We start from the raw sequence: 16737 nt of genomic DNA on the forward strand, positions 1-16737 counted from the left end.
AAGATTTCGAAACTTCCCGATTAAACTAAAATAACACGTATACATGCCTTGTCTCCGTCGCTCTTTTCAACACATTTCTTGCACAAGCAGTTTCCATATGTTTATTTTCACTTGAGCTCATGTTTCTTCTCTATTCGTGTCATCAATCTCTCCTTTTTATAACGTTTGTTATGATAGAGAAATGCCATCATGCATTATACAATCTGGATTTCTTTGGTCTCTCATCCGGGAATAAAAAGAAATATTTATCTTTGTTTGCTAAACCAGAAAACGTACTTAAATGTATTGTTTCAGTTGTACTTCTCGCCTTTAAAGATATTTTATGGCCAACGACCCGAGACACAAATAAGTGGCCGTCTCCATTATGAAGACCTTTTTCTTTCTTTACTTTTTTTTTCCGCGTTGCGTTTCTGTTTTCAAGCATGGCTTCCTTACAGCGCACTGCCCAGGGAGACGCAACTATAGATACTTTTTTCTATCAAGGTTTCCATCCTAAGAACATTATTGTACATTTTTGGAGACAAAGACTCTGAACTATTTAATAAAAATACATCTAAAAATGTATCTTGAAGACAAAATAATTGTGTTTTTACAACACAATACAAATAATGAGATATAACTGAAAATTATGGTTAAATTTTTTGATTTTCATTTTTATAGTAAAAGAAAAATTAAAATTAAAAAGTTAACCATAATTTTCAGTTCAATAATTAAGAATATCCAAAGGTGATACATATGTCAGTCAATAGATTACTTAGAATTAAACAAAATGAAATTGGTGCGGGTAAAATTTTCATGTGAAGTTTTTGAGACAATCGATTATATATATATATATATATATATATATATATATATATATATATATATATATATATATATATATATATATATATATATATAGGGACTGTTTATAATTATTTATGGATTGTGTGTGAAAACTACACTCTCCTATCTATTGCTCTTTGAATTCTCCTTATATACTGACACAAGCACTAATTGTAATTATTAGGATAGATTTCAGTTAACTTAACGCTATTTTTTTTATATTATGTTGATAATGTAATAAAAGTTTTTTTTTTTTTTTGCTTTCAAGAATGAACATTACTAAAGCCCTTATCATACTTTACACTTTTTTTAATACAAGTTATACATGATACCACAAAGCCTCAGCAATTGATGATTTACCCTAAGAGTCACGAGGTTGCGTTTTCTTATCCCGGTTACAGTCATCTGAGTTTTGATGTTACGCTGTTTCTTCTCATATTATCATTCTACAGTATCAATCTCTTAAAATTGAAGTACAAACAATAAATATTCAACTACCTGACACTCGTCATAAAATCAGTGACCTCAAATATCTGTATAAACTCACACACGCCCAATTCAGATCCGAAACACTACTTTCAAAATTGTATTTGCGAATTCCATTCAGACAAACACGTAACACATATCTTTTTCGTATAGTACGAACTGGACTTTCAATAGTTTAGTGTTCTCTGTTCTGCAGACTTCCTAAATTATACAACGAATTGTCACATACAACTGTAGATTCATTTAATTTTGAAGCTGCATATAACTCTGCAGTACTACTAATGGATAAATTTTAGTCAGCTATATTCAACCTTTCTTGTTATTACGTAGATGTTATTATTATTATTATTATTATTATTATTATTATTATTATTATTATTATTATTATTATTATTATTATTATTATTATTATTATTATTATTATTATTATTATTATTATTATTATTATTATTATTATATCATCTCTTAAGTTTGTTAGATATTCCAGTGCAAACTGATGTTCAGCTGTGTCTGGAATTATGTTCTTAAATAAATAAATAAATCAACATTAATATCCATTTACCTACGTCTCCGTTGACATAAAGGACTCAGAATTAAATACTTTTATTTGAATTAAGGCTCTCCGCTAACCTCATCCTTTGCTTTCTTATTTTTTTTTAAAAAAAAAAAGTGAATAACGTAAAAATAATTAAGAATATAAAAATATAGAAAGTGAGCCAGATAGTTATCTACAAAACACTCTTAAATAAAGTAGCAGCAGTTTCCACAGGTTTTCTTATAGACTAGAAATTTGGGTGCGTAATTGATGATGGCATTATTGGGCACCCGAATTTATGCACTATACGATTTGAAATCAATTGTTACTCCATATACAGGGTGTTACATAATGTGTCACAGTATTTTAGGAACAATTCCTCACATCAAAATAAGAAAAAAAAAGTTCATATGGATCTGTGCTCAAAAGTGGATAGTTGCGGAGTTATAGGATGCCGAAAACATGAAATAAGTGATTTTTTTTTAAAGTTCATTGCTCCACTACTATAGGACCTATCTTAGTCGGGTCAAGACATCATTGAAGGATTAGTATGTAAACTATCCAAATATCCATCTTTCAGAACCTCCGGTACTTGCACAATTATTTTTTAGAGAGGCTGATTGGAAGTACTTGATCACTCTCCACCTACATCTCTAAAAACTGGTGTGCAAGTACTGGAGCATTCTTAAACATGGACATTTGGATGGTTCACATACCAGTTTCTCAGTGATGTCTTGATCCAATTACGAGAGGTCCCCTAGTAGTGGAGCCATGAACTTTTTAATGTTCACTTGTTTCGGTACCCTATAACTCCGAAACTATCCACTTTTGAGCACAGATCCATATGAACTTTTTTTTTTTTAATTTTAATGTGAGGAATCTGTTCTCAAAATATTTTGACACATTTATATCACACCCTGTATAATAGCGTAATAGTGTTTTGTAGATACTATCTGGCTCACTGCCTACATTTTGGATATTCTTCCTTTTTTTTTTTTTTTTACGTTATTCACTGAAATTCAAAAAAGTGTGGACAAGGTTATTGAAGACCTTTAAAAAATGTTATGAATAGCACCAAAAGGAGTTTTCAGAAATATATTCGAAAAAAAAAAGAAGTCGAGCAAGGTTGGTGAATTGAGAAGGTTTCGTAATACAGAACCAACCAATGTGTATGGCTTCATCAATATACACATAAGTATGCCTGACACAGAATTAAATCGATGCGTCTTAAGATTAGCAGGTCAAATCATTTGCAGGCAAAATAGTAAGTGTATAAAGAGTTCTAATGGATGAATCAAGCATCAATGCATTCTCTCCCTTACTTCTGCTACAATTTGTTTCCAGTTAGGCTCCAAATGAGCGTACCATATACAGAAGTGTTGTCGTGTTTTGTGCTGCATATGAAAATAACGTTGATCAATGTGCTGGACTATAAGCTTTTATATTCAAACAGAAAACTATTTCCCTTTTACCAGTAAATTTCCGAAAAAATAATGCTCTAAATGTGCTTGTAGTAGAACAATAGGCTCGAGCCAAAAGTATGTGAAAATATTGTATTGTCATTGGGTTTATGTATCTGTACCCAATATGTAAATTTTACAGCTCAGCATGCAAGTGTGTAAAATCTACCGGCTTGTGCTTTTTTTAAAAGCCCATAGCAATGTTATTTGCAATCACAAATGAAGTTTTGAAAACGGACACTTTTATTTACAGCAGAAGTGACGAAATTCTTTGACTCATTCATTGAGCATCAAGTAGGAAAAAGACCTTTGGGTTATCGTAGTACAAGGTGTGCGTAAAGTTACTGTGCACTATGAATGCATGCTTTCATGTAAGTAATGTATGACTTGCAAACAAAATTCCCATCTACATACATATTCTAAAAAAACATCTTCATTACACTGCCGTGCAGAAGTATATATAGACATGTTTGTACGTCTGCAGAGGTCCATTTTTAACATATCTGATATAAAAATAATTTAAACTGGTGTTATTCTCAGTACACAGAAACGTTACGGACACCCTGTATAACGCACAGGGGGTCAGGGAGGTACACAATAACAATCCTGATTGGATTAAATTGGCTAGCATCTAGCAGCTTATGTTTCTGAGGTGATATATCTTTAGTTTTCTCAAGCCGTTTAATTTGTTAGGCTACAATATAAAATGTGAAAATTATGGTATGTATGAGAAAATTAAGTAGTAATACGTAGTAATAATTGGAAGATTTCCAGACGTGTTGGTTGTCAACACTGATTTCCATTACGCCTGGAAGGCCTCAATGACTGTCGTCATTCTTTGCTGGAGATGAATGGGTCTCCGCATATTCCCTTGATGCAATTTTCTTCGGCCCTTAATTTACACACACACACACACGCAGAGAGAGAGAGAGAGAGAGAGAAAGAAAGAAAGAAAGAGAGAGAGAGAGAGAAAGCGCTCCTGTTGCTACCTTCTTGTTTCGTCGTCTCTTCAGAAGACGAAACTTAACCTAGTTTTCTTATCGAACTTCTAATAAACCAACTGCTGTGTAGCATCCGCTATCAACATTGACTCTTGTAATCCAAAATTAGTTCTCATTAGCCACAGTTTTAATATATATGATGAAGAAGATAACGCTTGTACGAAAAATATGAACGTTGCCTTTCTTCTCAGCACGTCGTGTTTTGGGTTAGGTTGGGTGTTTCTCTAATGTAATAGGCAGAGTTTCCTATATATTTTTTATTTTATTGCGTTTCTTTTGGCACATAGTTGTGATTTTATGGTGTCGTAAACTATACATGTAACATTTGGTGTGTGGAATTGCGTTTTCTTTATGGTGGACTATGTAATACGGTGTTGTAATGATGATAGTTTGTCTTTGGTGTTGTAACAACTCTGCACGTGCTCAAATATAATATGAGTGTTTGTGATGTTCAAAGTCTGATGACTCCCGATTTGTCCTACCAGAGAAGTATTCACTGACTGTCAACAAAATCAACATTAACCGCGAAGGGAAGAAAACTTTTTTTTAATGTCCATATTTTAAATGTACTACCGGTATTTAATTCTGTTCTTTTCTTTCTTTCGTTTTGTTCTATTGATAAAACATTCTATGACGTAATTGACGTAGGTCAGGCATGTTAAACTTAGCATTTAAAGTGGGCCAACTAGTCATCAGTGTACTATAGTGCAGACAGCAACAAAAAATGGCATGTTCATACTTAATGGTGTACTTAAAAAGTAGGTAAATACATATCACCTTACCTAATACTGTAGTTATTTTTTTAAATAGAAGTAATATAACGGAATGCTAGAAGTAGAAGAATATCTATTATTTCTTTCCCAACACCTGGCATATTTTTCCTAGAACCACCTTTCGAACATGCTGCTCACACTAGTGATTTTCAGAACAGAGGTGAAGTGAATATTTGTTTTCAACTTAAATCTCGCTGAGGACTCGTTTCTTTTCGTACGTGAGAAAAGTTATTCTCAGTGTATATATTCTTTGTTAGGCTTAGCCGAGATCCACAGAAAAGACTGAGGCGGTACGATTCGGAGATGAAATATCGGGGATGAAATATGTGGGGAGTATGTGTGAAGCTATTAACGCAATTCTAACAAAATTACTCTCTCCTCTTTCATTGCCTTTACATTGAATATAATTTTCTTTCTTGCTTCTTGTTTACGTTTTTATGTGTCGGACATCTATTGGTAGCGTTCGAGACAGAGTGGTTTTCCACCAGATGTAAAATCGAACATTTCAGTTGCACGAATCCAGCAGTAAGACGAGTCAGAAATAGTATTTCTATTGTGTATGTTGGGAGGCACTGTGGGTCAGTGGTAGAGCGCTTACTTCAGGTGCGCAAAGTTCCTGGTTCGATCCACGACCAAGTAGTTTGTAGTGGACAACATCGTGTCCGTGGGTTTTCTTGAGCTACTTCCATTTTCTTCCACATTTTCATTCCATCAATTCTTTTATCATCATTCGCTTGCTTTAATAATCCGTCTCTCAGTCTAAAGGCATAATCGTAGGACGTTAAACTAAAAAAATCATTCCATTTCTTCTACATATTGTTTTTAAATGGGAACTAATAACATTTTTTTTTTTTTTTTTTTTAGTCCCAAGAACACATTTTGACATATTGAACACGAAGTAACAAATTCATAAACCTTGTAGTGCGCTTCTAAATGAAATTACGTCACTTAAATGAAATCTTTCAGTTCTACGGCCCAAAGTTATACCTGCTAGGCTAAAGGAGTGCGTAGTGATCAAAAATGAATGCAATGGTGGAATGAATAAAGTTGAAGGAAATGGGAGAACCCCGAGAAAGCCCACGAACACGGTATTTTTTCACCACTAAGCCCACTTGACGCGAGCTATGTCACTTAAAATACTTTATATATATATATATATATATATATATATATATATATATATATATATATATATATATATATATATATATATATATATATATATATATATATATTTTTTTTTTTTTCACTTCTTAGTTCCTATAATGTGGCGGTGCTGTTAATTAAAGTAGCTCTAGAGATAATCTTTAAAACCGCCCCAGGTCGGCGCACATGGTTGGAAAAACGTTTAAACAATGTTTTAACTTAATTACCGTAAAGGGAAGTGATTACTGGAATATTGTATTATCAATGGCGACAGTCCCACTTGAAATCCTTTTAAAAAATCGATAGAAGTGATTAGTAAGAAATTGATTACAAAATTTGGCTCAAAATGACAGTCAAAAAAATTGAGATTGAATAAAGCCATTTATAATTTTTAAAAAAATAAAATAAAAGTTTTTTCAAAAAAAGTTAACGCCCCATAGTTATATCAGTTATGTCCATGAGGTCCTTCGTGGCTGAGCGGTTAGCGTACGCGCCTTCGGCGTGGGAGACCCCTGTTCGATTCCCGGCGGGAGCTCATGTGGTTCGAATTCCACGTTAATCAGTAGGTCCCGTCTCATAGAGCATCGCAGCTGAAAGGGACATTAAACTCAAAACCAATCATCATCAATTATGTCCCTGTACACTAAAAGAGGCGGATGATAATTGTGTGTGAATATTTATGGAATAATTGGTGAAGTGAGAGAATGTGGGAGGAAACCTCGAGAAAAACCACAAACACGAAATTGTCTACCACAAACTCATATGGTTTGAAATGGAACAAGGGACTTTCGCACTAGAGGCGAACATTCTATCACTGAACTATCTTGACCCCTAAAAATAAGAATATATGTTACCGTAGTAATTTTTAGAATATGTATTTAAGTACAGTGGGTTGCATATCCTTAGAATTGGAAGCTTAATTGAAAATACTTCGTAAATAGAATTTCTATTCTTTTTCTCAGAAATTTGTTCTCTAAATGCAATGCAATTCGATTATTTCCATGTGGGATGTGTAGCTGGGCGTGGTTATCTATGAAAGAGTTAAATGTGGGCGGTTTTTCTACTCAAGGTCATTGGAGAGAGAGGTATTAGGCGATCAATATGCCAACATCTACGTCACACAGTGTCTGAGGGTGGTGATGGTGGCGGGAAAATAAGCCTCTCATCGCATCGCACCGCATGCAACATGAATGGTGTGACGGTTGTGTAAAACCAGATACAACCGGTATCACACGCAACACTATCTCGTTGACGACACGACACCTTGAATGACCGCCTTAGTAAAGGAATGATAAAAGTTTATAATACTCAAAAAAGAAGTATTTAACTAGTGTACTTGTACTTTATTCCTTTTCTTTTTGTTTGTTTGTTTTCTCGTTTTTCAAATCGTCGGGAAAGCCACAATATAATATACAGTATAATTTGAATTGGACACCATAGTCAGATACAGGCGCGCATCCAGAAATGTTTGTTAGGAGAGGCCAAGCTTTGGAGGGGGAATAGAACACTACAATTCAATACGTCTATATAGTATTGAATGGGAATTATTCTACACCTGAAAAGTAATTGTAAAATACTCCCGAAAATGAAAGAATTAGATTGTTTTTATGAGAGAAAGAGTAGCCTACAGATAAAATTGAAATCAAATTTTCATGCTACATCAACCACTTCCCTGTTAAATAAGTATATTTTATTGAGAAAGTGTGCAAGTATGTTGAGTTAAGAAGTTTTGAGGGCGTGCTGCCCCCTCTTCGTGGGGTGCGCTCTGGTCGGACAGTCCCGCAATTACAAGAGAAGAGCCAATCAAGGTTCGAGTCTTGCTTAAGACAGGGAAGTTTGCCACTTCCCTATTAATTTCGTTATCATTCAATTTGTATCCTACTATTCTCCATTAGCCTATAAGGCACGTAAAAATGAAGTAAGCAAACCAACAGATCATGAAAATTGAGCACGAGCTCAGGTGTCAAATGCCACTAAACTTTCAGTAGACAAATTAAGTAGAACAGACATTTACAACTGGATGCCCTGTGATGTCACAGTTTTCTGCTGCTTTTCTCAGTTAACCGTACAGAGAGAATAAAGGCAAAGAGAAAACACGACGTTACAGACAAAACAGAAGTATATTGTTTAAAAAGAGTTGCAAAGTTTTGAGGAGTTCGGACCTGTTACTAGAATAGATTGCTCCCTTATGGTACGACGTGCATTTAGTCCGATTCCGTACCTATGAACTAATAATGAATAGTATGAACTGGAAGATTGTGACGTCATATTCTGCTCGTTGCTGTAGTAACTGTAGTGTTTCTTTTCTATAGAACACGTACGTACTAGGAAGACTAAAATCAACAAAAAATAGTCATCAATAACTGAAGGTAAGCATGCAACCTAGAAGGATATTGCTATTTTTTTATTTCTAGCAAATTTAAATAAAAAGAGAACGCAAATGGAAAAAAAGAAAACAACAATCAGTTCTACAGTGAAAGCTAAAGCGTATAACAATGATAAAGAGCAGGGCAAGTGACAGCAATCAGTGTGCTTGTCTAGAAGGAAATGAACATTTACCGTGTTGTGGGTGTGTGCTTATTGCAAGTCGTGCAGAATATCCGCCAACAAATGTCGTTTCGGCACTACTGTACATTGTAGTGTTGTCAATGATCATTTTAGCCAACGTTTCTGAGCAAATGAAATCGGTGAGGTGGCTTAATGTGGTGGCTTGCACACACGCGCGGTTTAACTCCAGTCGATTGTTTTCTGTAGGGTCACATGAAGAGTTTAATTTACATGTCTCTGCCCCCGTTGCATCATAGAAAGTTCTCTTTACACTTGTAATGGCCAAAACAGAAGCTATTCAAAAAATACCACAGATTCTCGAGTTTGTGTACCGGAACATGCGTCGCAGGTATAATATGTTCATCAACGTTGGTGGTCACCACGTCAAGCTACTTGTGTAGGTTGACTTGGATGCAATGTAACAAGTCACCGACACTAAAAATGTGTTCCTTAGTGTTTTTCCGTGCTATGCGTTTTTCCTTCAGTAAACGCACGTAATTTTCACACTTCCTTTGCTGTTGCTTTCCACTTAGCAGAGGAAGGTTTTTGGACATAGATTTCTATTCTAAAAGTACTCTATTCAGTACCTACTATAAGCCTTGAATTATCTATCATTCTGTATACGATGTATGGTATTACAGTAACAGGCAGAGAAATATGATCTTCGATGTCCCATATTGTCAAAGGTTTCGCTTAATGTGGTCGCGTTATAAGGTGATATTTTTTATCATAAAAGCTTCCTTATCTGCCTTAAAGAAGTGTTATTATCTTCCGATACCATTCTTCTCGTGTTTTAACTTCTAGCTTGCATGTTGACGCCTTTTTTTAAAATACAGTTTTCTTCCTTTGTTTAAAGAGTGGACAGAGTACAATTAGTAGAACTTAATATAATGAGTTTTTTTTAAAATGATGATTTATACTTATTTTGCTTCATAATGTGCAAATGCAATCTACACAACTAATCTTCATTTTATGCACATAAAATGTCCATATGGACACGCTTCGTCAGTTTTTTCAAGGCCAACGAAGAATGCATGAAACGACAAGAGTAATAAAACACTGTGATGTAATGATATGGAACATTTGAACAAAGAATATCACTGCTTTCAACCATAAAAATCAATACCTGTTAGTAATGAGTTCCAACACTTTAGATCACATTTAGACTTGTAACTGAAATGTAGTTCACATCAGGGTGAATTAATGCCTGTAATAAATTACACGTTCGTCTGGTGATACATTTACTTAAAATCTTTTCAACGAAAAACGTTAACCCTAATGTCCATGGCAGCCATTTCCAATTATTCGACTATGTTTGACCCAGGGACGCGTTTTTGCGATTGGACAGAATATAGAGAACCAGATTGAGAAACGAAGGGGAAGGAACAAGGTAGGGGAATGAAATCAAATAAGTGTTGTCACTGTCCGATTAATCATAAATCCAAGAGTGGTATGTCTTCAAAATCAACATCTACACCAGTTTTGCCTATCACTACTGTCTTTAATCAGAGCTGTTTCCTGTCTACTCCTTGTATGTGGTTTGCTGAAAATAGTTGTAGGAAACTATGACGTCACAGAGCATCCAGACGTAAATGATTGATAAGAATAAGAATAAGAATTATTTATTGTCGTTAAACAACATGATGTTGTAATAGACAACGTCAAAATTTAAGTTTGCGTACATGTAATATTTACAATTTTAATTAATCAATACAATATTTTATATTTTACCTAGTACTACTTTTCTATTCTAATCCTGAAATTCCTTCCTGAAATTCTGAAATATTATATATACAGTTTTCTAAGAGCCACTTTTTACAAAAACATTTAAAATTTTTAATCTCAATTTCTCTCACTCTAAGTGGCAAGAGATTATACAATTTCAACCCTGTATATTTATAACTATTTTGAGTTTTGCATAGCCGCACATGGGGAATATTTATTTCATTTTTGCGCCTTGTATTGTGTGAGTGAACACTACTTCGAGTAACATAATTTGTGCAGTTTTCTTTGATATACATAAGGCACAATAATATGTACACGGACGGGATGGTCATTATTTCAAAATCTTTCAAAAAATGTCCACAAGATTCTCTCTCTGGAATTCCTGTTATCGTTCTTATCGCTCTTTTTTGCCACTTAAATACTGTTTGTGCCCCGGAAGAATTACCCCAAAATAGTATGCCATACGACAGATGAGAGTGAAAGAAAGCATAATATGCAGTGATTAATAGACTTTTACTTACAGATATTTTTAATTTACGTAACACATATACTGCCCTTGATATTTTTTTACAAAGTTGCATAGTATGCACATTCCAGTTTAATTTTGTATCTAAGTATATCCCTAATTGATTAACTGAGGAGCATTCTTTTGTATCAGTTGTGGAGCTACTGAGATAAAAGTATAACTTTTCTGTTTTATTATGATTCAAATGTAATTTACGTCAGGATACAAAAAAGTAACACAAACACACACAAATCATTTTTTTTTCATTTTAAAAGACCTCAACATTCACAGATCATTGTTTATAAAAATCTAAAGAAAAAATGAATTTGAAAAAGAACAACTTAAAGCTAACATTACTTGAGTGTATGTAAATTAACTTCGGTGATGAAATGGGACTACCAGCGTCGAAATGTGTGTGCGACATAGTGGAGCCAAATATGATTGAAAATAATCATCAGATCACTCATCCATTTCTATAAGGTGTGAACCCAACTACTATTTTGTGAGGCCATGCTACAAGTACAAGTCAATATTCAGGAACCTTAACAACTGGAATGCATACGTTGACAAATATCATGTGTAAATCCTATATAGGGATATCATGGTTCAACCAAAATTGAATGTCATGGCCTCGCGAAGAGTGTTACTTGAGACTCATTTTTTTGTCCCATGGCGGTTAATCATCATCAGAAGCAGCATAAACAACAACAAGAACGCATCTGGAAACAAAACATTGACCATAGTTCTATAAAAACATTTGAAACTACTAAATGTCTGAATATATTTTTATATTTGACTTGAATTTAGCGTCTTTTTCAGCAGCGAGGCCATATGAGACGTTGAACTACAGCTGATTGTTAAGTGGAATCCGAACCACATGAGCTCCCTCCGGGAATCAACCCCGGGTCGTCTGCGCCAAAGGCGTGTATGTTATTTACATGCTCTAACATAGGCATAGACATGAAGTAGAAACATGTATAGTGAAGATCAGGCGCGTACCCAATTATTTTTGTTGCGGGGGGGGGGGGAAGTTCAGTACTACAAGACACAACGCCTAAGTAGTATTGAACTGGTGTTATTCTACACCCGAAACACGAGAAGTGATTATTAAATACTGTCAACCATATTCTCAGAAAAAAGTGATAGAGCAAGAATGTTTTTATAAGAAAAGAAACACTACAGATAAAGCGTAAGATCAAATCTTTAGGCTACATCAATTAGTTCAATTAGAGCTCTCTTGTGGCTAAGCGATTAGCGTATGCGCCCTTGGTGTGGGTGACTCAGGGTCCAATTTCCGGCAGGAGCTCATGTAGTTCGGATCCCACGTTAAGCTGTAGGTCCACGTCTCACATAGCCTCGCTGCTGAAAGGGTCGCTAAACTGTAAAAGTCAAATCAAAACCAATAGTTCTTTGCTAAACAAATATAATTTTATTAACAAAGTGTACAAATGTACGTCGAATTACAAAATATTTTTGGAAGAAGGGTCCAGACCCAGTGGACGACCGCTCCCCCCTGCGAGGGTGCGCTCCTGGTGAAAGTTTATCCTATAGAGCAACATTTTAATTATATTCGAATCCTAAAGTGCAAAATACTCGGTTTGTGGAACTATGTATAAAATATGTGGCATGCGATAAAATACCATTCGCATAGCATTGTACAACGTAAACAAATTGAGTAATTTGTTATAAACAATGGCCATGGGTGTCTTACATTTGAAGCAAGAGACGGAGATCACATCTTCCACTCCAAAACATTTCACTGGGGAAAAAATAAGAAAATACATGAATAAAATAACTAGCTATTTACTTTATTACTTTCACTTACATGCAAAATCTACATTATTTTTGATTGTGAATTTATGACTATCCTTGGGTGTGGAAAACTGTACAAAAAGTCTGAAACCAATTACATAGTGCGCATTTGTATCACGTTTTTATTTGTATTTCATGTTTCATTGTATATTTGTTTGTTATAACATGTTTTATTGTACATATTTCATAACAATTTGCCTTTTTATTATTTTAAAATTTAATATTCAAGTGTTTATTTTATTTGGGCTGCGGTGGCTCAGTGGTAGAGCGATCACCTGGTACATGGGGTCATTGGTTCGATCGCAGCTCGCACCATATGAGCTTTGTGATGGACAGACACCGTGTACGTGGGTTTTCTCGGGTTCCCCCTTTCCTCCTACTTTCTTCATTCCACCATTTCATTCATTTCTTATCATCACCGTCTTCTTTAGCTTAGCCGTCATAACAATGGGACGTAAAACTTAAAGATTTTGTTTCATTTCAAGTGTTATTTTTATGTATTGAATTAAAGTTTGTAAAGTAGTTACTTCTGCGCAATATTGAGTAGTATTATTATATTTGATTCGAAGAGTGGAAGCGTTTTTTTTATTTTCCAGTCCGCTGTTTCACATTGATGCTTATAGCCACAGCGTTCTCTGAATTGCAGCCTAGTCTTGACGAAATGAATGAATGGATGGATCAGATCAACTGCAGGAAAAAAAAAAAAGAAAAAAAGTGTTTTGGCAACGCTCATATGATCAGACGTAGATTAAAACGTAAGAGACGAGAATAAATGCCTATCTTTACCCTTCTTTAGAACCACTCACGTGTAGGGGTGACGAAGATAAACTACTTACGCATCATGGGAAGATAGCAACATGCACTGACTGCACTACTTCAGACCGCTCCCACTCAGTAAAAATATATTTACAAAAGTGCTATGTATGTACATTTCAAGAAGATTGCGTCATTCATCAACAGTTTGGATAAGATAGAAGAGAACCAGTGTCCATATGTTAGCCGTCATGCCAATTTTAACCGCACATTTTTAGGAAATCAGAACCTGCTGGCGTTTCATTTGACGTCAATACGATATTTCTGAGTATGTGTATATTATTTTTATAATCTTCATTTTCTCTATAACACGTGTTGAAAAGGTATAACATATCCATAACATGGTTCACAATAAGCAAACCGTAGCTTTTGAAAGTGAAGTTAAAGCAAACATGATACTTTAATTTTTATTATTATTCTTCAGAGCCCAAGCAAAACGTAGCTTTTGAAAGTGAAGTTGAAGCAAACATGATACTTTAATTTTTATTATTATTCTTCAGAGCCCAAGCAAAACGTAGCTTTTGAAAGTAAAGTTGAAGCAAACATGATACTTTAATTTTTATTATTATTCTTCAGAGCCCGTAATGTTTAATTTTTTTTTTTATGTAAGAGAGTTGCAACTATAGCCAAGAGGTTTAGTTAATGATGTTTGTGAGCATATAATTGTTTGATAAATATTTCTTGATTTGCAAATATGATGCTGTTGATCTCGCAATAAGAAATTAGCAACATTCTTTGACATTGTACTGTTCCGGTAACCCGAAAACAAGATTTTTCAGAATGATTTTCGACTCTTCCAAGCAGCTGTCCAATTTAAAACATTCATATAAACAAACAAAAGCATTTTCGTACTTCCCCATATTAAAACTACGGTACCTTAGGGATCAAATTTTAAGACTTCGACATAGATAATACATAAGGATGTGCGCATCATGGGAAGTTGGAATCCCTCCTAAAGTTACAATTATATAATTAAAACTGTAAAGTTTGCCACCTCTTCGACTTGACCATTTTCACGTAAAATGATGTACAGACTGTGATATTGTTACTCTAAAATATTTTCCCTAAAACAACGGTACAATTTAGAATCAACTGTCATTTAAACTGAGTACTGTACAAAAATGTCTAATTACAAATGCTTCTTTTTTTGGCTGTTAGAGTTAATGGGATATGTTGTACTCGTAAATTTGTGGTTAAACCATAAAAAATGCCCTATATAAATCCTAGTTCATGGTAAAAGTACATGAGAAAAACCAGCAAATAGGTAGTAAGAAATGCTTGGAATTTATTATAATATCATGACATTTAATGACATTTGGAAAAGTTATTGTTTTTCACGGACTAAAATGTCCAATGTATCTGAAATCCTTCAAAGGAATTAGTTATGATGCATTAAAAAGATCATTGAGTTGGTAATGTTTAATTAATACCACAGATAAAACACGGCAGAGATCATGTAATGGTTTGGAAGTGCATAGCATCCTTGAGTACTTAGATATTAGGCAGTAATTGATAATGGGTTGTGTATATATATTAATGTGTTGTCCCATAATTAATTATCTATTGCACAGGAGTGAGCACTCTTGCTTGTCTTTTGTTGCTTACATGTTCTTCATTTGTAAACAATGACACTGTCGTTATGTATACTAACAATTTACTCTTATTTAGATACCTTTAAGACACCAATATGGTATTCACCATGTTAATAGCCTGCACGTGACGCCATTTCGTTAACGTCCATGCTACACTATGCACCGGGTTGGTTGCCAGTTATTTTAACCATTACTAACGTGTAGGTGTGTGTGTGAATTTAAAATAACATTCATTGTTTTCTCCTGTATGTACAGTATGTAGTGTTAATATTATAATGTGGTTCATAGTATCAACTACTAAACAAAAATTATGTTCATTTCTTATAGTGAATGACTCTGATCCATTTCCAAATTCACCTTCTACTGATACAGGTAAGACTAATTCCCCGTGCAATATTTCCCTCTCCCGAATGCACAGTAGTTCAGAAACCTTCCTTTTGTTAACTTTGTTTCTTCCAGTCTCTTTATTTTACCGCACTCTCCTGCTCTCTTATTGAAACATCTACTGTAGATTCATCTTTCAGTTATTATACGCGTAGTTGGTACTTGGGATGTAATTTTAAAATTCGTCCTATTATATTTCCGATTCAAAACAAACTGCGCTATTTTGAATATATTTTATTTGTCATATTGCAAATAGGAACAGTATTTCGGTTTGTGAGTGTAAACTAAAATTGAGACAAAATTGCCTTTCAAAGACTTTTGAGAAAGTAATGTTTGATTCAAACTTCATTAATAAATCAAATTCACTTCCTTTTATTTGAATTTTTAATTTGTTCATTGCATTTGCTCCTCTTGATTGCTTTTGTAAATAATTAACGAATAACGTAACATTTTTTGTATAAAGTGTGTTATTTAATATACGTAGAACACTATTAAGTCAACTCATAGTTGTTATCAACCAAGATATGTAATGCATTGCAGATATTTGTGTAATTTTGACGGCATAAACTGCACTTCCAAGTTTCTCGCCTGTAGTCAAAAATAAATAAATAAGATGACACAATATGTTTGTTTAATTAATATCACGTTTAATTAAAAGCCTTACTTTATTAGTTTCTGCAATTCTTTATTTGTTTTAATCACGAAAATTCAAAAATCGCGGTGATAAGCTCAGTCTCCTACCTACGCTTCCCACTGTTCTTTAGTTCCATTCATTTAAACAAGAAATCATAAAATAATAATAATAAAAAGTCACCATTTTGAAGTGTAGGACATTTTGTGCTTGCATAATATATGACTTAAGAGCCTTTCCGAAGGCATAAAGGGAAAAGATGCTCTCAATGGCATTCATGTGATACATATCTTTTCAAACTAATAACAATTTTTCAGACACTTACTAGATCCAGGAATATACAAGTACAAATTATAAATGTTATTCATTGGCGATGCATTGCTAAATCTCATTGTAAGAAACATTTGTCATTTGATTTCAAAACATTTTGTAATTCGAAAGTAGCTATCTTATTGATGTTATAGCCGGACGAAATTTTGCGTTAGAAGGTCCACTATGTTTA

General features: G+C 34.1%; 1 protein-coding gene across 3 annotated transcripts in view; it reads left to right on the plus strand.

Annotated features, from left to right (window-relative positions):
• The window catches only part of LOC145690111 (b(0,+)-type amino acid transporter 1-like), a 232429-nt gene that overhangs the window by 179831 nt on the left and 35861 nt on the right, over window positions 1-16737 (plus strand). For 2 of the 3 annotated variants that reach the window (XM_081764692.1, XM_081764690.1), the window contains exon 6: window positions 15548-15592. The exons of the other annotated variant lie outside the window; for it this stretch is intronic. In XM_081764692.1, the coding sequence (XP_081620818.1) occupies window positions 15548-15592 (45 nt within the window). The remainder of the gene's footprint in view (window positions 1-15547; window positions 15593-16737) is intronic. 3 annotated transcript variants of the gene reach the window in all.

This window comes from Thermobia domestica, chromosome 7 (assembly GCF_964235325.1).
Source record: "Thermobia domestica chromosome 7, izTheDome1.hap1.1, whole genome shotgun sequence".
NCBI classification, from domain to species: Eukaryota; Metazoa; Arthropoda; class Insecta; order Zygentoma; family Lepismatidae; genus Thermobia; species Thermobia domestica.